Below are 23,749 nucleotides of genomic sequence, written 5' to 3'. Positions count from 1 at the left end.
TGCTAGGTTCATTGTTAACAAACTCTCTTAGATTGGTCCCGTGAGTTCACCTACCGGTTTTTGAGTAGTTGGAATAGTCCCTTAGACTACCAACAATTAATAATACGATAATTAAATAACGGTAGAAAGTTTTACCGCTATCGTCTCTAAACATTTTGTAGACCAATGTGTGGATAGAAGAAGCACGACAAGAAAAATGTAATATAACTTATATAAATATAAAAAAAAATCACAGTTCCAAGTATTCATAATGTAATTGAAAACTTCATTCTCTAACTTCACTAGAAATTAGTTTAAAATTATTTTAGTTTATAAACACGCTAGGTTGATTGCCGGTGAAAATCAATACATTATAAATCCATCATGTTTACAAATACATTATAAATATCGGTGTGGTTATGGCGGATGACAAACACACAGGACCTGTTTGTGTCACGTTCGTGTGAGATGTGATTCGAGTAATGTTTACATATTTATATTATAAGCACGAAATAATCTAATTTATTTAGGAACTAAAATATAATCTTAAGTCTTATGTAAATGATGCACAATTTAAATATGAAAATATAATTTTTTTTTAAATTTGGCGGCTCAAAAAAGGTGCGCGGCTCATAAGTTGAGAATCATTGTTTTAGAGGTCTTAGCGACTTAAAAACATCGATGAATATCGATAATTTTGTCGGCTTGCAACTTCAATTTCAGAAGATAAAAAAGTTGCACTACATTTTGCCTCGAAAGCGACAAAACAAGGGTTAACTATTCTTAGGTTGTCCTATATTCGAATTTATAAATAGCAGGATTGATAATTATTAGTTTGACCGAGATATTTCGTCATGTTTGTGTTTGAATATACATTACAACCTACATTATTTATTTATTAGTTTGTTTTAAAGGCATCGGGATATTATTCCTAAAGAAATTTCTAAAATTGGTTATCGCAATTATAATATACTATAAGTATAATGGAATTTGATTAAGAATAACAAATAAACGGAAAATGTCGTCTTACTAATATTATTGTTATAAATCTATGACCTTCATGAATTTAGAATGAAATATTTATAATTTAAAAGCTAAAAAAATACTATATAGCATCTATATAATATCTCAAATAATCTAAAAAATACTAAATAACTTAAAGCATAATATTTTTTATTCTGCTGTTCCTGATATTTTATTTTCTTAGGTCCATGACATGTTTGCAATTTTTATTATAATCGCACATTTAACTTTTGTGAAAAATTACATGGAAATATTCCGTTAGATATATAGATAGATAATGTTCAAGCTAATAAAAGCGCATGAACGAATAAATGTAATAATTTTCATTTGGTACGTGTGTCCGACAGTTGCTCATGCATTTAACACCTTGTAATTAAAATAATAATATAAGTAATTGAATTGGAAGCATTAAATAAATTTCTGCTCTGTGTCATCGTAGTGAGGCAAATTAAGAAACAGTTTTATATCTAATTATAGGCGTTTAAAATCGCACACGACTTTATTTTTGAACGTGGCCTAATCTAAGAATAGGCCATCGTGCTGAAATCGCATCGTACTTGACCGAAAGGGGGAAATCACGGTATAAACATTAGTGATACTAGGCTCGTTAATATTGTGGAAAATGATTTAGTTAAATTTAGTAATTTGTATGTAATGCTGTGGTCGTTGGGACGAGGCTTGGGGGAGGCCTATGTCCAGCCGTGGACCTCTGTGGGCTAAAAGATAGATACATGAAATGCTCGAACGATAGGTATTGGTTAAAAAATAATATATTTTTGTTATCATCGATACCTGTAAAACAATTATATTGCAAAATCGATTCTGACCTCTACCTTTCACGTTATCATTTTAATTGGTAACAGATAGATAAATTAATTTTTTTATCATGTTTCATTAAAAAGTCATTGCGTACCGAACGACCTTTAAAAAAAACATTTAGAAGATACATGATTACTTGTAATTCCTTATCATGTTAAATACGGTGTAAAAAGTTTATAGACTGTAAAAATATTTTTTTCTTTTATTCTGCTGCATGATAATATTGATCGATTTGATTGATTGATTTGCTTGAAATGTTTACTTTCGTAAAATTTTATAAGTTTTTTTTTTATTGCTTAGATGGGTGGACGAGCTCACAGCCCACCTGGTGTTAAGTGGTTAATGGAGCCCATAGACATCTACAATGTAAATGCGCCACCCACCTTGAGATGTATGTTCTAAGGTCTCAGTATCAAGTATCAAAAATTGAAAACTGCAACAACATTACCAATCCAAATTTCTATATTAAGGATTCAGTTCAGATACCTTTTGAATCGACTGCTTAAATAATAATAATAAGGTTTCAATATTGCAACGTTGTGATGCGGGCGTGTGACAGAGATAGCGAGATATTTCTTTTTCATGTTAAAAATATTTCAATAGACGCGAACCAAATTAATTACAAAATTATTTCGGATACATCCTGATAATGCGTTTTTTAAATTATTAAGATTCTTGGAAAAGCTCAAAAGAGTTGACTTGCAGTGTTACCAGTTTTTTGATGGTTTATGTCTTTTCTTATCGTGCAGATCATTTCCATAGGTGGAAGAAATAAAATTGTAACTCAGTCTCGGCTAAATACAACTTACAATTTCAGGTATATACTAATAGAGAATTTTATCGTTTTTAATCTAAATAGCATTAAGTTCCATTGCTGTGTCACTAATACTCAATTAAATTTTGAACAGGACGGCGGAAGCAATGGGCGGCAATATGACATTCCAGGAAGCCTTGAAGAAGAGACTGGACATCATCAGGCCTAACGTCGGTCAGATCAGAGAATTCATTGAGAAATTTCCAGTTAGACTAACTCCTGGTATTACGTAAGTTGACAATATTGATACATTATCTGTTGTTTTTTGAGGGTAACCTTGTTTTTTTTAAATTAGATACATGTTTTAGATGAACTATACATTTTTTGTATTCATGCTTTCCTTGAGGTATACTTATCTTTAACCGTTGTTAGCATAATCTTTCTGTGAACACTGTGTTTCCTGTATTAGAAAGGGTATACAATTTGTACCTTTTCAAAAGCCTTTCATAACCAAAACGCTTCTATTACCTACTCTTTTAAAAATAATTGTACTATGAGTAACCTTTTGTTGGTAAACAAAAATATAATAGTTCAAAAATAGTTTGACGGAGTGTTTGGCAACATTCACATGTAATTAATTATTGCTTTGTAATTTAGTTCTATAATGTGATTAAATTCACCTGAAAATTTTATTTTTTATTGGTTAGATGGGTGGATGAGCTCACCGTCCACCTGTTGAATGGTTACCGGAGCTCATAGACATCAGCAAAGTAAATTTCGTCATCCACCTTGTGGCATAAGTTCTAAAGTCTCAGATTTAACAGTACAACAGCTTCCCCATACTTCAAACCGAAAAGCATTACTGCTTCACGGCAGAAATCGACAGGGTGGTGGTACCTAACCGTGCGAACTTCCAAGACGTCTGGTACGCACTGGTAGCAGCAGTAGGTTCTTTATCACGTACACTATAAGCCAGCTTAGTGTCAGTTTTATATGAAAAATCAAGTTATTAGATCATATCTAAACTCAAGTTTCAATGCACAAACAATTTTAACGAAACTAGTTGGAATAATCGCGTATGTTTATTATTATTGTTAATTTTGCAAATGCTTGATTAGTTATTGCATAACGTGTTTGTTGTAACGACAATGTTGCTATAATGATTTTCTAATTATAATGATCGGTTCAAACTAGTTTTCACTGCGCCTATGATAATCTCTTAACATATGACCTTTGAACATTTCACAAATTCAATGTATAACAGTTATCTAGGCTATTGAATGCAGTCCGAGCCGGTTTTAATTATTACATTTTGTAAATCTGCTCTAATGAAGTACATAATAATATATACAATAGTATATACAATAGTATATACATACTTATATAGAGGGACGAGAAAAGTGAATTAGTATTTTCTTCGAACTTCGCGAGTTGTAGACATAATTAAAACTATTGTTACCGTTCAATCTCGTCTTTTTTTATGTAAAAATAAACTGTACATAGCGCATTATTCAAATGTCGATGTAGAACTCCTTAGTCGTACTCTGAACACGAAAACTATATTAGTTATAATATATTTATTTATATTACAATTAAATTATTTATTTTTGTTTAATACTATATGAATTACTACTTTAATATTTACGTCGTATTAAAGTAATCCATAAATACAGTACAAACAGTAAAAAAAGACCGCGATATTAAATCGTGAAATTCAATTTGGTTAAGCGATATATATTTTGAAGGGCACAATATGTTAAGCCGGTGGATTTCTAGGGTAAAGTTTTTATTTATTTACTCTGTGTTAAAAAAAAAAAATTACCTGGCATCCCTTTACCCTGAAGGTGAACACATAGCCATTGTATTATATTACGGCAGACCTACCCTTCAAACCGCGTTAGACAGAAAGCACGGCAGTTACCTATAGACAAAAGTTTATTAATTATCCGAATGAACTGGCAGCTCAAATGATGCATCAAACATTCCCCCCCCCCCCACCGGTCAGTCTTTTATTTATCGGTTGGGGCACTACGAAGTCTGCCGGGTCAGCTAGTAAACAATAGAATGACAACGTTTTAGATTTAAAAAAAAGAAGCGAAAATTATATTTACAAACACACATTCAACTGCAAGTTAATGACTGTAGTGTGTTGCATATAAAAACCAATTAAACAATATCATACGGACGTTGGTACGTTGATAGAATTCAAGTTTATTACTAGTTAACTCCGCTTCAGCTATCGCTTCGATTCTGACCCGCTATTCGGTTCAAGATACGAAAGTTTCTTTTTCTTTTATCAAACTGCCCAATTGACCTCTTAACAGCTATTTGTTTACATCTATATGCAGTTCAGAATATTTTTATTACTATGATATTATTATCTTCGTCTTCTTTTTTATTTTATTTTTATTTATAACTTCATATACTAGAAAGTATAAAGGCGGACTTAATGCCATAGGTATTCTCTAACAGTCTACCTTAGGGAAGTCCAGAGATGAAGCTTGGTAGGTGTAGTGTGAAGGTGATATTACTTAAACATATGTGTATATATAACATACATAAATATATACATATAGATATCATAAATATATACATATAAAAACACATATAAACAAATATTATCAATTAGATGACTCTGCTAACTCTCTGAGAAACAGTTCTCGAACCTTCGTCTTAAACGCTTCACGTCTAGTGGCCGACCTTATTTTGAGTGGGAGCGCATTCCATAGAAGAGTAGACTGAATAGTGAATGAGGAATGTAAAAAGTTAGAACTATGTGGAGGACAGCGAAGAAGAAAATTGTGAGATGAACGAAGATTTCGGCTGTGGTCAGACCCTAAGTATTGAAAGGAAGTAGTTAAATAAGTCTTCTCCTGTCGGTGTTAAATTATTTCCTTCGTTTCGAATACTTTAAGTACGTCATACGTGGCCATTTGAATGTTGTGCTAAGTACCGTCTAAAAATTTAGAATTTGGGACAATATTAGTGGCTACAGTAAAAAAACAAACAAAAAAAAAAATTTCGTTATCCGTAAACTTTTCTTACAATTTTTACATAACCAGACTTAGAAAGTTTATGGCAACCTTGCCTGTGTTACGATTTTAAGACTAAACTGTTTTTGACTAGTTAAGCCTTGTTCGGACTAGGCGAGTATTTTAGTCGAGTACCGAGTAATTTAGTAGCTAAATGTGTCTGAGCACCAAAATGTAGTCGAGTAGATTAGTAAATAATTTAGTCAAGTCAATCCATTTTGTTTTATTTTTTCGGGCGAGTAGCGAGTAGTTTAGCCACTAAATTACTCGGTACTCGACTAAAATACTCGCCTAGTGCGAACAAGGCTTTAGACTAAGCTGTTTTTGACTAGTAAGCGATATTAGGGTTCGCGCTACAAAGTTTTGATTTTTTTTTAATCTATTATCCCCGTCATTGATATCGTTAAGCAGAAGCATGTATTCACTTTGAATTCATGTCGTAGTTTAACTTGGCAGTTTTATAATCGTCACTTGTTTGTTAACAACTTTCTTCGGTAATCGTATGAGTGGTCCTGGTCCTTGGATTATCCTGGAGTTTTAGAGTACAATGGAAGCTTTGCGGGCATAGTTGGCCGATAATCTTTTTGAGTCCGTTTTTTTTTTTCACGAACAAACATCGCTAGTCCATTTCGGTCTTCTGTTGTATTTTCCGTTCATAGTTGACTAGTGCAGATCTTGACTTGTGAAGTAAGAATTTTATTGTGTCATTTCATAACCTGGCCATATTGGTATGCGGTAGATAAACGCCAAACTCATTTGATAGGGCTCTCTTCAAATAATGTGACTATTGGTAAAAACAACAAAACATTTGAATACTATTATAAATTTCTTTGCAGAGAGTTAGTGAAAGAGTTACACGAAAGAGGAGTCATCGTATATCTAGTTTCGGGCGGATTCAGGAGTCTAATAGAACCGGTCGCGGAGAGACTAAACATCCCAACTATCAACATCTTCGCTAATCGACTCAAGTTTTATTTCAATGGTAAGTTTCTTACTTAATATCGCTTCACTTGTGTTTTTAGGTGACGAGCCAATGTTTATGCTGCTTGAATAAGCGTTCTTTACTAGTGGTAGGGCGTTTTGTGAACTCGCACGGGTGGGTACCGCCCTTCCTACTTCTGCTGTGAAGCTGTAATGCGTTTGGGCTTGAAGGTTGGGGCGAAAAACTGAGAATACAGATTACTAAATCTGAGACTTAGAAACTCGTGTCTCGAGATGGGTGGGGGCGTTTACGTTGTAGATGTCTATGGGCTCCGGTGACCACTTAAAATCAGGTCTATCGTGAGCTCGATCATCCATCTAAGCAATCAAAAATAGAATGAGAATTTCGAAAAAGAACTCGATTTTTTTTATATTTAATTGACTTTGTCAATGACTAACGTGTACTAGATTGGTTTATTATCGGCCGTAACTTTGCGCTCTGGTAATAAAAAAAAAAGATTATTATTTGATGTCAACGGGCTGTAGTGACAATTTAATAGAAGGTAACATGTCTCGTTTATCGTAAAACCGAAGATTATATATATGTATATGCAATAAGTGGGTATTATTCAATTAAAAAGTATAAACAAAGAAAATACCAGGCTACGATAATTTCCATATGATGCTGTTATCAAATCATATGTTAGGGTAAGGTCACATTTATCTATATTTCCACAATGACGCACATGTGGCACCCGCGCGATTCGTGTTTTGTTTAGTTCGCTTCGTATTGATAAATTGGGCCGATTCTTATCGCTCTGATAAAAAATGTTTTGTTAGATTCTTTCGAGGGTGGGCGATCGATGCAATTGTATGAACGGAATCTTTGAACGTCACTTTCAATGACTTCAGTGTGCTTATCGAGTAAAGGTTATCTCAAATTTGTGTGCAGTTGGAACAACGTCCTTAGCGGAAAATGTAGGCAAACGTTCCAAATCCATACAAATTTGAGTTAACTTTTACGTTATCGAGAACGTTAAAACTCGCACAGGACGTACGGTTAACTTGAAAGTTTGCACGTAAAAATGTGGCTTAAACCGAATAAACGCGCAAAGGAATGATCACAAAGAACGCACCGAATTTCAATGCTGAAGTCAAACGCGCAATATTATAACGACTGTTTCAATTTCCAAATCAGAATTACGCGATAGAAATGAGCAGGATGACCTACCTACCTACCTGTAAGTGGGTACCATAAAGAAATTCACAATGAACCATTAATTTAGAAACATCACTACAAATATAGCAGGGCTATCACTCTAATACGATAAACATGTTTCATATGAACAACACATACACAAACCGGAGAAAATATAAGGTATGAATGCCAATAACATTGCTCTAACTATAGTGGGCATGTTTGCATGACGTAATCGTGTTAAGAAATCGTCTCGTGTCAAATGTCTTCAATAATGAAGATAAATTGCAAATTCAGATGTTTTGTCTAATATACTATCCATTTTTTTTTTCTACTAAATGAATTCTAATTACAAAATAACGTTTGTCCGTGTTTAGTATAAATTAAATCTGACCAAAAAGGGAATTAAGTATATTTGTGCAGGTAATAACATCAAATTGAAATCGCTTTAACAGGTTTATTGATTTTTTTTAAAAGAATTTCTTGACGTTCGTTTTATATAAATAGCCTGTAAGCCCTATATAACAGTTTAGGACGAAATTTCACTTGCTGGGGGCGGTAGGCGGGGCATATTGGAGTTTAATCGACTAAATCTCCCAATCGCTCAACCACCCGCGTCCGAGCCTCTAATGATACAAAACTCAATCGAGGTAGGCGGGGGATAAAATTACGCTACCTTACCCCACCCTGTCGTCTGATTTTGCGAGGTATGGTGTACTCGCAGAAGTTAATTTCCCCGACGAAGACACGGGGCAGCCCCTCTCATGCAGAGCAGATATCGAGCGTGTGATCTATCGTGTCTAAGTCGCATCCAAAGTAATGGCACTCTGTTTTCGACCTGGTTTCAATCCAGGTACTTTCCGATGCAATCATGATCATTCAACACTTGGTGATGCGACTGAGTCCGAGGTCACAATTCAATCAGATCCCAAGGATCGGGACTACTATAGAAGACAAGAGAACTATAGAACTGGGAAAGCACTGGCACGGAAGCCGGCTCACCACTGATAATCGAGCTTTCGAGAGTTCCTTCTCGAGGCCCCTGATGCTGGGAAGAAAAAGACCAATGTTAATTCTCCTCATCAGTCAGAGATTCAGGTCAACAAAGTGAGCACCTAAGTGTCAACGATTATATAGAATCTGATCGACTTATTTCAATTCTACTCCGAACTCTGTTAGGACGTCTCCAATAACTGGAAACCTATTGTCAAGGTGAAGCTGGGAGGAAAAGCGTGTATAACACGATAATCTCATTCCACGTGTTTAAAATTATAATTGATTAATAAACATTTTTGAGATGCGTGATTTTAAACGTGATTTTATTATATCATTTAGTTATCTCACTTTCGGAATTATTTATTATCTAATTAAGTTAAATTTAATAATTAATTCTTCGTTTATCTGCGTTATGTAAACAACGTGCTCTTTCTGTTTTCGTTCACATGTGCTTTGTAACAAAACAGTATTGGACGAATAATGTTTAATCATAATTGGAAGTTCCAAGAATAAATTAAAGGTTTTTTTCAAGTATTTGTCTCTCGTAATTGATAATAAAAAAAAAGGCAAAGCCGCAATAATATGTACGACAGTTAGTAATAAAATCTTTAATGACATGGCACGAATCATTATCGCGCGCATGCGTTCAGCACGTGAACGCTGACGACACGCCCGTAGTGACTTACGATATGTATACGGAGTTGCTTGTATTGAATGTATCAACATATTATTTAATTGTTTTGATTTCCTTTCTTTTTTATTAAAGTTGGGTAGTTTATAACTGGTTAATGGAGCTTATGGTCATCAGCGTAAATGACGCAGACTATTTTATCCTACATTAATATCGATTGAAGTTTTAAGTCCATTAGTGCAATTGCTGATTCTTCTACTTAAATGATGCTTCGGGGTAAAGTAGAAAACTTAATAATTAACCATTAAATTTAATACCAAATACTACGGATGTATGACAGAAAACCAGTACTGACACCCCCGTATTTAATAATTATAAGTCAATTCTTCACATAAGCACGCTTATGTAAACGTTGTGTATATCCATATTTTTAGGTTACGATCAGTAGATTTTCTCTCTCTCTTTACTCTTATTCACTTTAATAATTACAAAATTATAATAAAAAAATAATGGAACAGAGAAAGTTATTTATGACAATATAAAAATACATTCCTTTATTTCCGCCCTTCACTGGGGATGGAGGGCGGGGCATGTCGGAGTCGAACCGACTAAAACCTCCTGTCGCTCAACAACCAGCGTCCAAACCTCGCATGAGACAGAGCTCATGAAAAGGCAAAGGGTGGAAAGTGAAGCGTTTAGTGCGGAGCACATCTCTGCCATCACCCTCCCCCTCGGGACGCCGGACAGGCGGTCGTCGGCGCCACACCAGCCCTCTCGGTCGGCAGGCTGTCCAAAGCCCGCTTAGATGGCGCCGGTTAGAATGGTCTATCCTACGGAATACCCCGCTGGGTCAGAACCAGCGTGGGTTGAGAATAGCTGGCCTTCCATCACCCGGATGCTCATGCATAAAACGCGTGCAGAGCAGCTTGCACGTCGTCTTCTTAGGCCCCCTTCGCCGGTCCCCAGGCCGACATGTGAGGGAGACCCGAAACACTTGAGGGTCAGGGCTTGGGCGAGATCCGCTTCCCTGGCCCCCGCTCGACGGCGGCGGGCCTGTGCGTCTCTCAGGCGCCCCGATCGTTCCTTTTCGTTTAAGGAACAATAGATTTAGTTTCAATTGGAGTGTTTTTCGTCCATTTGACAAAATCCGTTTTAAACAAAATCTATCATGTGTTTTTAAATCGGCTAACTAATAAGTTGCTCTAAAATAACCTTGTCGTTTACAATTGCGAATTATGTTATCTGTTTATCGATTGTAAGAGATTAATATTGTTTTTAGATCTGGATTATTTTTCAATGAAGGACAAATAACAATGTGTTTTATTATGGGCCTTGTTTATTATTGATCGATACTTATCAGATCTCAATTAGGATTCGGTCAAAATGTTACAACAACAGGCCCTTATTTTTAGTCAAATTGCGCATAATGTTTCAAGAATTTAAAAAATCATACAATCACTACATAGTATAAAACAAAGTCGCTTTCTCTGTCCCTATATCTGTCTGTCCCTATGTATGCTTAAATCTTTAAAACTACGCAACGGATTTTGATGCGGTTTTTTTAATAGATAGAGTGATTGAAGAGGAAGGTTTATATGTATAATAATACAATTGTTGTGCGCCTGTACAACAAAATCCCACAAGATGTTCAGAACCTACATATACATAGGTTTAAGAAAACTGTTAAAGAACATCTGTGCAATAAAGCTTACTATAAAGTCAATGATTATCTAGAAGATTGCACAAAGTGGGAGCATTCCGATAGAGGCACCCGTCACGTGCGGACGTGCTCATCGTCCACTCGATCGCCCGGTCTTTGTTCGCCCGGCTTTTGTTAGCCCGGCCATTGTTCGCGCGGCCTGTGTTTGTGGTACATCTGCCGACTAAGTGCTCTTTCTGGAAGTTTTTATTTGTTTTGTTTCCTTTTGTTGTTTCTGTGTTCGTGGTACATCTGCCGACAAAGTGGTTTCCTGCAAGTATTTATTTGTTTTGTTTCTTTTCGTAATTTCTGTTTTGTTGTGCTTTTTCTTTGTCCTGTAGTAATCGCGCCGCATTGCCACCTGTGTTCAATAGAACCGCTCAGGTCCGAGAAGTTGGGGCCTCGCCGCAAGGCGAGTGTTTTCAAGACCCGGGGCCGCCCCACCTGGGTACTCAGCGATCATGGACGCTGTATTCGCGGAATTCCTCCGACTTCGCCACCCACAGCTCGCCTCGGAGTTTTTGGCCTTCAAGGCCAATCACACTGCGAGCCCTCTCGAGGACTCCGCCGCGCTCGCTGCTCCTGCGTCGCCTGTACCTGCGTGCAGAGCTTCTGCATTGAGCACCGCAGCCTCTGTCGTGCCTGCCGCTCCCGTGTCGCCTATACTGGCGAGAAAAGCTGCTGCGTCGTCCGCCGTGACCATCGTTTCAGCTGAGCGATCATCCGCGGCCTCCGTCGCGCCCTCTAAAACACCTACACTTGCTCGTAGGTCGCCTGCACCCGCCTCCTCGTGCTCCGACTCTGACTCGGACATGGAGGTCGACCTCGCCCCCGCCTCATCGACGGATGGATTCACCCTGGTACAGAAGGGTAAGAAGCGTGCCGCGGAGTCTCGAGCTCCCGCGGCCGCTAAAATTAGCAAAGCCGTGAACGCGTCGCGCCCCCGCCCTCAGACTCCCGTTGCGCCCCCAGCCCGTGCCACTCCGTCGCCGCGTCCGGTGGCACAAAATAAAACCCAGACCCCTCCCCCGGTTATCCTTCAGGAGAAGGCAGCTTGGGATCGAGTTTGCCTGGCCCTTAAGGCCAAAAATATAAATTTCACGAATGCCCGTAACCTCGCGAACGGCATTCAAATTAAGGTTCAAACACCCGACGACCATAGGGCCCTCTCTTCTTACCTCCGTAAGGAGCGTATAAGTTTCCATACGTATACGCTCCAGGAGGAGCGCGAACTCCGCGTTGTAATACGCGGAATCCCTAAAGAGTTAGATGTAGAGCTCGTAAAAGCCGACCTGTTAGAACAAGGCCTACCAGTGAATTCTGTGCACCGTATGCACACCGGTCGCGGTAGGGAGCCATATAATATGGTTCTAGTCGCTCTCCAGCCTACCCCCGAGGGTAAGAAAATCTTTAACACACAGACCGTCTGTAGGCTCTCTGGTATCGCTGTCGAAGCCCCCCATAAAAAAGGCACTCCTAGCCAGTGCCATAACTGTCAATTGTACGGGCACTCTTCCCGTAACTGTCACGCGCGCCCCCGATGTGTTAAGTGTTTGGGCGATCACGCCACGGCCCTCTGCGCTCGCGACCAAAAAACCGCGACGGAACCGCCTAGCTGCGTCCTGTGTCGAACACAGGGTCACCCCGCGAATTACCGTGGTTGCCCCCGAGCCCCTAAAATAAATCGCCGCGTCGCCCGCCAAAACCGCCTCCGAGCTTCCGGCCCAGACATCAAAGCCTCGGCACCCTCTGCGTCGCAGGCTAAGCCAGCGTTCGTTCCGGCGGCGGTGCCCAGTGTCTCGGCCTGGGCAAAACCGCTGCCGTATACGAACACGGCTACAACTCCCTCCTCCGCGATTCGTCCCGCCCCCGCGACTCGTCCCTCTCCCGCGACTTGCCCTCCGACCGCGTCCGACAATCTCGCTTTAGCGATCGACTTCTTTCAGTCGATCAACTTTGAGCGCGTTAACGCTTTGGGCGACGCCATTCGCGCTGCCTCCACTGCACAACACTTTATCGCCGTTGTGCAGGAATACGCCGACGTATACGCGTCATTAAATACGTACGTCCTCCCCTCACTCCGCCGGTAATCAATGGCGTATATAAGTAGAATAAAGCCCCTATCCGTAACGATAGGATTTTTTAACGCTTACGGTCTCGCAAATCAACGTGATCAGGTTTCTGACTTTTTGCGTGACCACCAAATTGATATCTTTTTAGTGCAGGAGACCCTACTTAAGCCCGCGCGCCGTGACCCTAAAATCGCGAACTATAACATGGTCAGGAACGACAGGCTCTCTGCCCGTGGTGGTGGTACCGTCATTTACTATAGAAGAGCCCTGCATTGCGTCCCGCTCGATCCTCCCGCGCTCGCTAATATCGAAGCATCAGTGTGCCGAATCTCACTGACGGGACACGCGCCGATCGTTATCGCGTCCGTTTATCTTCCACCGGATAAGATCGTTCTAAGCAGTGATATCGAGGCGCTGCTCGGTATGGGGAGCTCTGTCATTCTGGCGGGCGACCTAAATTGTAAACACATCAGGTGGAACTCACACACCACAACCCCGAATGGCAGGCGGCTTGACGCGTTAGTCGATGATCTCGCCTTCGATATCGTCGCTCCGCTAACCCCGACTCACTACCCGCTAAATATCGCGCATCGCCCGGATATACTCGACATAGCGTTATTAAAAAACGTAACTCTGCGCTTACACTCGATCGAAGTAGTTTCAGAGTTAGATTCAGACCACCGTCCCGTCGTTATGAAGCTCGGTCGCGCTCCCGATTCCGTTCCCGTCACGAGGACTGTGGTGGATTGGCACACGCTGGGCATCAGCCTGGCTGAATCTGATCCACCATCGCTCCCGTTTAACCCGGACTCTATCCCGTCTCCTCAGGATACCGCTGAAGCCATAGACATCTTAACGTCACACATCACCTCGACATTAGATAGGTCATCGAAACAAGTTGTAGCGGAGGACTTCCTTCACCGCTTCAAATTGTCCGACGATATTAGGGAACTTCTTAGAGCTAAGAACGCCTCGATACGCGCCTACGACAGGTATCCTACCGCGGAAAATCGTATTCGAATGCGTGCCCTACAACGCGACGTAAAGTCTCGCATCGCCGAAGTCCGAGATGCCAGATGGTCTGATTTCTTAGAAGGACTCGCGCCCTCCCAAAGGTCTTACTACCGCTTAGCTCGTACTCTCAAATCGGATACGGTAGTAACTATGCCCCCCCTCGTAGGCCCCTCAGGCCGACTCGCGGCGTTCGATGATGACGAAAAAGCAGAGCTGCTGGCCGATACATTGCAAACCCAGTGCACGCCCAGCACTCAATCCGTGGACCCTGTTCATGTAGAATTAGTAGACAGTGAGGTAGAACGCAGAGCCTCCTTGCCACCCTCTGATGCGTTACCACCCGTCACCCCGATGGAAGTTAAAGACTTGATCAAAGACCTACGCCCTCGCAAGGCTCCCGGTTCCGACGGTATATCCAACCGCGTTATTAAACTTCTACCCGTCCAACTCATCGTGATGTTGGCATCTATTTTCAATGCCGCTATGGCGAACTGTATCTTTCCCGCGGTGTGGAAAGAAGCGGACGTTATCGGCATACATAAACCCGGTAAACCAAAAAATGATCCGACGAGCTACCGCCCGATTAGCCTCCTCATGTCTCTAGGCAAACTGTATGAGCGTCTGCTCTACAAACGCCTCAGAGACTTCGTCTCATCCAAGGGCATTCTTATCGATGAACAATTCGGATTCCGTACAAATCACTCATGCGTTCAACAGGTGCACCGCCTCACGGAGCACATTCTTGTGGGGCTTAATCGACCAAAACCGTTATACACGGGAGCTCTCTTCTTCGACGTCGCAAAAGCGTTCGACAAAGTCTGGCACAATGGTTTGATTTTCAAACTATTCAACATGGGCGTGCCGGATAGTCTCGTGCTCATCATACGGGACTTCTTGTCGAACCGCTCTTTTCGATATCGAGTCGAGGGAACCCGCTCCTCCCCACGACCTCTCACAGCTGGAGTCCCGCAAGGCTCTGTCCTCTCACCCCTCCTATTTAGCTTATTCGTCAACGATATTCCCCGGTCGCCGCCGACCCATTTAGCTTTATTCGCCGACGACACGACTGTTTACTATTCTAGTAGAAATAAGTCCCTAATCGCGAAGAAGCTTCAGAGCGCAGCCCTAGCCCTAGGACAGTGGTTCCGAAAATGGCGCATAGACATCAACCCAGCGAAAAGTACTGCGGTGCTATTTCAGAGGGGAAGCTCCACACGGATTTCCTCCCGGATTAGGAGGAGGAATCTCACACCCCCGATTACTCTCTTTAGACAACCCATACCCTGGGCCAGGAAGGTCAAGTACCTGGGCGTTACCCTGGATGCATCGATGACATTCCGCCCGCATATAAAATCAGTCCGTGACCGTGCCGCGTTTATTCTCGGTAGACTCTACCCCATGATCTGTAAGCGGAGTAAAATGTCCCTTCGGAACAAGGTGACACTTTACAAAACTTGCATAAGGCCCGTCATGACTTACGCGAGTGTGGTGTTCGCTCACGCGGCCCGCACACACATAGACACCCTCCAATCCCTACAATCCCGCTTTTGCAGGTTAGCTGTCGGGGCTCCGTGGTTCGTGAGGAACGTTGACCTACACGACGACCTGGGCCTCGAATCAATTCGGAAATACATGAAGTCAGCGTCGGAACGATACTTCGATAAGGCTATACGTCATGATAATCGCCTTATCGTTGCCGCCGCTGACTACTCCCCGAATCCTGATCATGCAGGAGCCAGTCACCGTCGACGCCCTAGACACGTCCTTACGGATCCATCAGATCCAATAACCTTTGCATTAGATGCCTTCAGCTCTAATACCAGGGGCAGGCTTAGGGACCCCGGTAACCGTACTCGTCGAACTCGACAAAGAGGTCGACGTGCAACCTAACCCATGCATCAGCCCGCTGAGTTTCTCGCCGGATCTTCTCAGCGGGTCGCGATTCCGATCCGGTAGTAGATTCATTCGCGAAACAATTGCTCTTGAGTTGTTAGGTCTCCTTCGGAGGCGCTCGGGCAGTTGTTAGCAAATCCCACCCCTCTTGGCTGAGCCTTTGCTCGCCCACCTGTCCTGGTGAAACTGGAAAGGCCTTCGGGCCACCAGTAAACTTTCAATCATAAAAAAAAAAAAAAAAAAAAAAAAAAAAACAAAGTGGGAATGAGTTGCTCGCTCCGGGCATTTCAATATTGTAGTAATTGTTACGTTATAATACTCATTGTAAAAAACTCATATTTAAAAAAAATATGTAATATTAAAAAATTAATAAATAATAATTTATTAAAAAAAAAAAAAAAAACATGCCCGCTGAGTTTCTTGCCAATTCTTCTCAGGACGGAGGCTAGTTCTTGTGAATTGGCGGTAGTTCTTTTGACGTTCAACAAGTATGTACTTTCATTTATGTTGAATAAAAATTTTTTGATTTGATTTGATTTTTTTTTTTTTTTTTTTTTTTTTTTTTTATTGCTTAGATGGGTGGACGAGCTCACAGCCCACCTGGTGTTAAGTGGTTACTGGAGCCCATAGACATCTACAACGTAAATGCGCCACCCACCTTGAGATATAAGTTTTAAGGTCTCAGTATAGTTACAACGGCTACCTCACCCTTCAAACCGAAACGCATTACTGCTTCACGGCAGAAATAGGCAGGGCGGTGGTACCTACCCGTGCGGACTCACAATAGGTCCTACCACCAGTGATTACGCAAATTATAATTTTGCGGGTTTGATTTTTATTACACGATGTTATTCCTTCACCGTGGAAGTCAATCGTGAACATTTGTTAAGTACGTATTTCATTCGAAAAATTGGTACCCGCCTGCGGGATTCGAACACCGGTGCATCGCAACAACGAATGCACCGGACGTCTTATCTTTTAGGCCACGACGACTTCAAATATCCATTAAATACTTGAGACTTGATTTGAAAATATCCATTAAATAGTGGAGCAATTAATAATAAATTACAGTTTCCGAAGCGAAGCGAGGGCGGGTCGCTAGTTTTATTTATATAGAACAAAACTGCTTTCTTCTTTGTTTTTAACATAATCAGTTCTAGTGTTTCCTAAATTTAAACGATTGCTTTAAATATTTCAGTTACCAGAGACGCTATTTAAAAAAAAAGCAATTCAAAATAATAATTTTAACTTCTCGGTAAAGTCTTGTAATCGTACGAGGAGGTATATTCTGTATTATTTATATTATTTTAATCATATTCTACTCGGAAACAAAAACAAGAAAACCAAGTGACAAGTAGAACGATTTGCAGGGGATTCAACACTTATACTGGTTTATTCGAAAAATATTTCTGTAATTGTCTCTCTACACCTTCCTGTGAATGAGATCTTAGCCACTTCTAATTTGGACTATTATATTCCGTAATAGCAGTACTATATTTTTTTTAAATCTCACCGGTGGAGGCTTCGTTGTAAGCACGAACGATCTACCATGCTATTCAGACTTCCATCTCGTGTCTCAAGATAATCAGGACATACTTTGTATCTAGGAGGTCATTACTTCATAGTAAATTGACCGGGACCTCCGATGTTACTCAAAAACCTTTACAAAGTATTAAAACTGCAAAATGATTGGGAAGCTCTTCGCGATTATCCTCGCTTGTTTACGCCTACAAAGGTTATTAGGGGCGACGACCGATTGACCGGAGGTATACTCTTAAAACAGTCCTCCAGTGGAGTATGAGAATCCAGAGTCGATAGCGTTAAATGGCTTTTTCCCAGCACCACTGGGCTGCTTTAGTCGTGCGCTCATAGGTTTTACTTCTGGCTGAGCATTCGTCCTGTTCTGGTGAAACCGGAAAGGCCTCCGGGCCACCAGTAATCCTTCATTAAAAAAAAGGGTTTTACCAATAAACAACGCGAAAGAACGCGTCATAAAAAGAACGTTTTGACACAAGGCCTTAGCAAAGGTCATTGCACTTGAAAGTACTAAATAACAAGATAAAATAAATTACAGAACATACAGAAATACTCTAGAACATTAATTTCGACATTAAAAATTTATATCCTAGTTGACATACACCGTTGGCAATGACAACAGCTAAACGATAAGGTTGTTTGTAAGTTGTTCATACATTAGAGATAGTAATGTAATAATAGCAATCCGAACATTTGTTAAGAGGTAGTTCTGCAATCGATACATCGATAAGATAATATATTTCAATTAATATCGCACAAGGTTTTTCTTTCACAACTTTTTCGCAAATCTTATTGTTCATTCGGATGATGTTTTTATTCGTGTTTGCACGTTTGACAGTATCTATCTATATATATAAAAATGAATTGCTGTTCGTTAGTCTCGCTAAAACTCGAGAGCGGCTGGTCGGATTTGGCTAATTTTGGTTTTGAATTATTCGTGGAATTCCAGAGAAGGTTTAAAAGGTAGATAAATATGAAAATGCTCGGAATTAAATAAAAATAAACCATTTTGTTTTTCCTTTGATGTGGATCCCCCGTCGGACGGATTCCTTTTGTTTGTTTTAAGTTTATTTTATACAAAAGCTTAGGTCTTTTATTTATCGATTGAGGCACTACGAAGTCTGCCGGGTCAGCTAGTAATCTAATAATAATGCATGTGGAAACGCCCTAAGGATCTGTGTGACCAAACGACAAAAACGGCCATTTTGTGGTTTAAGCGACATTTCGTTTCGGTTAATACGCGATATTTATCTCTGTAATTAAAGGCCCGTTTTATTTATATTTATTATGTAGGTATTAATATAAAAAATCGATGTTTTAAATTGAACTACAAGAATTATGTTGAACACATTCAAATAACTGAAGAAGTTTTTTTTATGATTTTTTGACGTGACAACGTCTTATAATTCGATAGAGCCGGCTGCACGCACGAAAAAACATGACTCATGCGGCGTTACCTCGCTCTGAGGCGTTCCATTTAAGGCTTGAAGTGCAAGCGAGAGCGCGCAACGAGCGACAAAGACGTACAATCGGCCTCCGCGTTCGGCAGCGTTCGACATCTGTCTCTCTCCTACTTGAGTGAGCGATGCATCCGCGTGGACGGCTGCTATTAATATAATACATTTTTACATGTTTTCGTCAAGTATGAAATTCAGTGAAAAGTGAAAAAACCGATAATTGCGATAATTGAAAAATGAAACCATTCCATCAGTATTTTCTTATGATGTTGTCACGTTCAACTATCGTCAGTAAACCGACTTTACAGACAACCGATTTTTATTTTTTTTCAAATTTAAAACTTTAAATGAACAAAGGTTAAACTTTCCGGTGATGTTGCGAAAATATCGCTTAAGCCAAATAGCTTTTTATCTGTCGGTATGGTGTCGAAATTTCCAAAAGGTAATGTTTAGGAGCAACACATGTGATGGATAGATGAAAAAAATTTGCATGATTTTGCTGGGATTTCAGCTTCATAAAATCGTGATCGTAACTAAGTTAGTAGTTAAAGTATTTTTGATATATGGGCTAGTCTTAATAACACGCTTCTCAGAGTTAAACGACAACAAATTTTATTAATTCACGTTGTGTACATCGATTTTTTTATCCGTGAACTTTTATCCCGGTTACGGAACCCTTTTCGTGGAATGTCCGCTTCGCCCTTGTCCGATTTTTTTATCGCATTTTTCTATCTTACGAAGACACATTCCACGGTGATTATTATGTGTTTGATCCGCTTTAAAAAAAGGTTTATTACCTGTTATCGGTCTGATGTCACAAATAAAACTTCATCATATGCGATACGTCAATATAGACGTTGATTATGGTTGTCAACGCTAAAAACAACAAAAAACAAAGAAACAAAAGTGTACAAAAAAAAATGTATTATAATTTACACAAGACTAAATAGAAGCAAGCTAGTTCTGGAGATTTTTTTCAGCAGACCATGAAAAAAGTAAAAGTATTATGCCTTTTAAATTTTTTATTGCTGGTGCCCACCTGGTGTTATATGATTAACGGGGCCCATAGACATCAACAACGTAAATGCCTACACTCGTCTTGAGACATGAGTTCTAAAATCTCAGTTTTTACAGTGCAATGGCAGCCTTTATTGTTCAAACTAAAACGCACTACTACTTCACTGCAGAAATGGGTAGAGTGGTTTTATCTACCCGTGCGGACTCACAAGAGGTCCTACCACCAGTAAAAAATCCCTATTCCTTTATCATAAAACACTGATTTATTTATTTATTTATTACACTTCATGTAAAATTTACATTGGCGGACTTAATGCCTAAGGCATTCTCTACCAGTCAACCAAAGGTAGTGCAGAGTGAATAGTGGTATGTGCAATGAAATTTATATTAATTTACAAATACATACACACAAAAAAATGTATATACATAAATATATACACAATCACATATACATACATATATACACAAATACATATATACATACATATAATAAAGATTATGCTCACAATATACTCACAAACGATTGTTATTTTTCCGAATACGAGTATACGCGGGTACCATATACAAGCGTCAATTCGTCGTCATGGGTTAAAAAATTTAAATCACTTATTTTACGGACACACTAATTTATTAAACGATTTGATGTTTTCTTGAACTATAAAATACAAATTTAATCTACAGGTGAATACGCTGGCTTCGATGAAAACGAGCCAACATCGAGATCTGGTGGCAAAGGTTTAGTGGTGAGACGACTGAAGGAATTGCACGGGTACCAGCGCCTGGTGATCGTCGGGGACGGGGCTACCGATGCCGAGGCTAGCCCACCTGCTGACGGCTTCATTGGTAAGTTCTGTAACTTTTTTTTTCTTATGAATGAGAGATTACGGTGGCCAAGAGGCCTTTCTAGTTTCACCAGGACAGGTGAGCGAGCAAAGGCTTTTTTTATTTTATTTTTATTGCTTAGATGGGTGGACGAGCTCACAGCCTACCTGGTTTTAATTGGTTATTAGAGCCCATAGACATCTACAACGTAAATGCGCGACGCGCGACCCACCTTGAGATATAAGTTTTAAGGTCTCAGTATAGTTACAACGGCTGCCCCACCCTTCAAACCGAAACGCATTACTGCTTCACGGCAGAAATAGGCAGGGTGGTGATACCTACCCGTGCGGACTCACAAGAGGTCCTACCACCAGTAATAGCTCAGCCAGAAGGGGTGAAATTTCCTAACAGCTGCCCGAACGCCTCCAAAGGAGACCTAACAACTTAAGAGCAGTCGGTTCGCAAATGAATCTACTACCAGATAGGAATTGCGACCCGCTGAGAAGATCCGGCGAGAAACTCAGCTGGCTGTTGCATGGGTTAGGTTGCACGTTGAACTCTTAGCGAGCTGAAGGCATCTAATGCAAGAATTATTGGATCTGATGGACCCTTAAGGACGTGTCTAGGGCGTCGAGGGTGACTGGCTTCTGCGTGATCAGGATTTGGGGGAGTTCTGTAACAGTTGAAGATACTGGTCGTATATGTTGTGGACGTTAATGTTTTTAGGTTTGCCGGAACTGATTTTGTGTGTTTGTAGGGACAGCCGCTATGTAATAAAATTGGGTCTTCGAGTCTTAGTATCAATTTAAAGAAACCTTAGTCCCCGATTGAGCATCTACGAAATATATACTACAATATTTATTGGCATTATATCATTAATGACAATCAAACTAAACAACTCATTTGAGTCTGAACGTTGACTGTGAAAAAAATACAGTATTTATTATTTTTATGTCGGTCTAAAACATTATAATGAGTTATTTAATGAGTAATGCGAACAGTGTTTGCACATGTTTATAAATGACGAGACGGGGTTATCGATATTGCCCTTTGTAAATCTTAATAACTCTGTGAGTTCTAAGGCGGTCGTTTCAAAGGAGTACCTCGTTAAATCTAGAGCTTAGAATCAAAGAGACCCGTACCATCAACTGGGTGGTATGTTACTCTACCTACAGCATATTATTATAAGTTTTAATTTGTTTAAGACTTTGACTGCGGCATGTAAAATTATAAACCCCTGTTGCTGCGGTGGGTCAATATGAATAATATAATGTCAATATAAATAATATAATCTGTATGTGGGATTTTCTATTCAGGTTGAAGGTGTTAAAATTCCCTTTCATTAAAATACGACCAAAAATAAACTCTAATTTCTGTCTTATAAAGGTAATTGTTATTTGCAGGCTTCGGGGGTAACGTGGTGCGTGACGAAGTCAAGAAGAAGGCAGCCTGGTACGTCACGGACTTCCAAGAGCTGATAGATTCATTCACCATACAGACCAAGTCTTAGTGAGGAGTACAATGACCTTATAGGACTCATACAATTTGCATGCTTCAAATTACTTTATCGACATTAGACTAATTTCAATATTAGTAAATACTAAATATGTCTTATAGATTGATTTTTATATTAGCGACCATAGGTCGTGTAGTTTGAATGTAGTGAATTTTGATGTTGACATCTTAAATTTTTAGTAGGTACTTCAAATTGCTTTTATGGCTAGCTACTAAACTAGTCTAGTGTAGACTATTAGTTATGACTTCATTTAAAGTTTTAACGGAAATTGACAACGTTCAAACCGATTCGGGAATGAAATAGGTGTTGCTAGTGTTGAAATCAAAATTTTACCAACAGTTATAGTGAAACGTGTGAAATTTTATTTATTTAATCCAATAATAAATATATTTTAATAAACTTGTAAAAAAAACGTAGTAATTTACACTGTGATGTAACATCGCCTTAAATATTATTTGTATATGATAATAGTTATTAAGATACAATATTTTAATTAAATGTACTATTAGTAATCTTTGGATTTTTTGTATCATTTAACTAGTATATTTTGCTGTATAAATTTCAAAACAGAACTTAGCACAGTCTTTTAACTGGAACCTGTATTTCGATTGTGCATTTATAATGAAATTCTTTTAGTAAAATTCTAACACACATTTTACATTGTGATCGTACTTTAAGTACAAAAAATTAAGCTTATTTTTGTTTGTTAGTGTTTCGGGGACTTAGTCCTTTTTGGATTAATTTTTTTTTAAACGAAATTCTATTTTTATGTTGTAGTATGTGTAATATTTAGGTTTAATTACATTATAGTAGTCAATTATAATGTTTTGTAGTACAGGGTGCCGCGAGGGTAAAACGCAATTGTGCTCAAAACGTAAGCGAGAAACAATACTCATTTTTTGAGCGTGTATTTGTCGTTTTAGCAGGTAATCTAAACAGAGGGTAGAAATGAAAACCGCTCCTCGAGAGCGTAGAGACCCTTTCAGCCGATTTGCAATACATTGCGTGCTGATGCGAACCAACTGAAATGCGAAGTGTTATATTAAGGAAATTAATGAATAATAGCCGACGTAACCTAATAGGTGTATGGCTCTAATAAAGAATATAATAATAATGAATAATGAAAATATTGGTGAACGGTTAAATTCCATAATATGTTACGAAATTGGATTGTGTTGCCAACACAAAAAGTTGGCATCTAAAACACCGGAATTGTTGATTGTTAAAAACGGCTGTGTACTTCTTATGCTCTAAGGTTTTGTAATTAAACGAATAAAATTTTAATATTACGATGTGATTGAATTGATTTTTACTCTGAAAACGTTCTCCCAAGTTTGATATTATGTGGTTATAGTGTAATTAAAATTTAG

The 23,749-nt window shown here is 39.3% G+C and overlaps 1 protein-coding gene across 8 annotated transcripts in view; it reads left to right on the top strand.

Moving 5' to 3' along the window:
• LOC101744557 (phosphoserine phosphatase) overlaps nucleotides 1–23,676 on the top strand; it is a 30,337-nt gene extending 6,661 nt beyond the window's left edge. For 6 of the 8 annotated variants that reach the window (XM_062669809.1, XM_021348787.3, XM_004927307.5 and 3 more), the window contains exons 3-6: nucleotides 2,730–2,864; nucleotides 6,444–6,589; nucleotides 20,723–20,884; nucleotides 22,267–23,676. In XM_062669809.1, coding sequence (XP_062525793.1) covers nucleotides 2,730–2,864; nucleotides 6,444–6,589; nucleotides 20,723–20,884; nucleotides 22,267–22,373 — 550 coding nt within the window. In that variant the 3' untranslated portion in view covers nucleotides 22,374–23,676. Of the gene's footprint in view, nucleotides 1–2,729; nucleotides 2,865–6,443; nucleotides 6,590–20,722 lie in introns of all 8 variants that reach the window. The other 2 variants (XM_062669808.1, XM_062669810.1) reach the window with 2 other exon arrangements.
• The last annotated feature ends 73 nt before the right edge of the window (nucleotides 23,677–23,749 follow it).

This window comes from Bombyx mori, chromosome 8 (assembly GCF_030269925.1).
Source record: "Bombyx mori chromosome 8, ASM3026992v2".
Taxonomy (NCBI): domain Eukaryota; kingdom Metazoa; phylum Arthropoda; class Insecta; order Lepidoptera; family Bombycidae; genus Bombyx; species Bombyx mori.
Note: the sequence above shows the minus strand (reverse complement) of the source record. Positions and strands in the feature narration are given on the sequence as shown.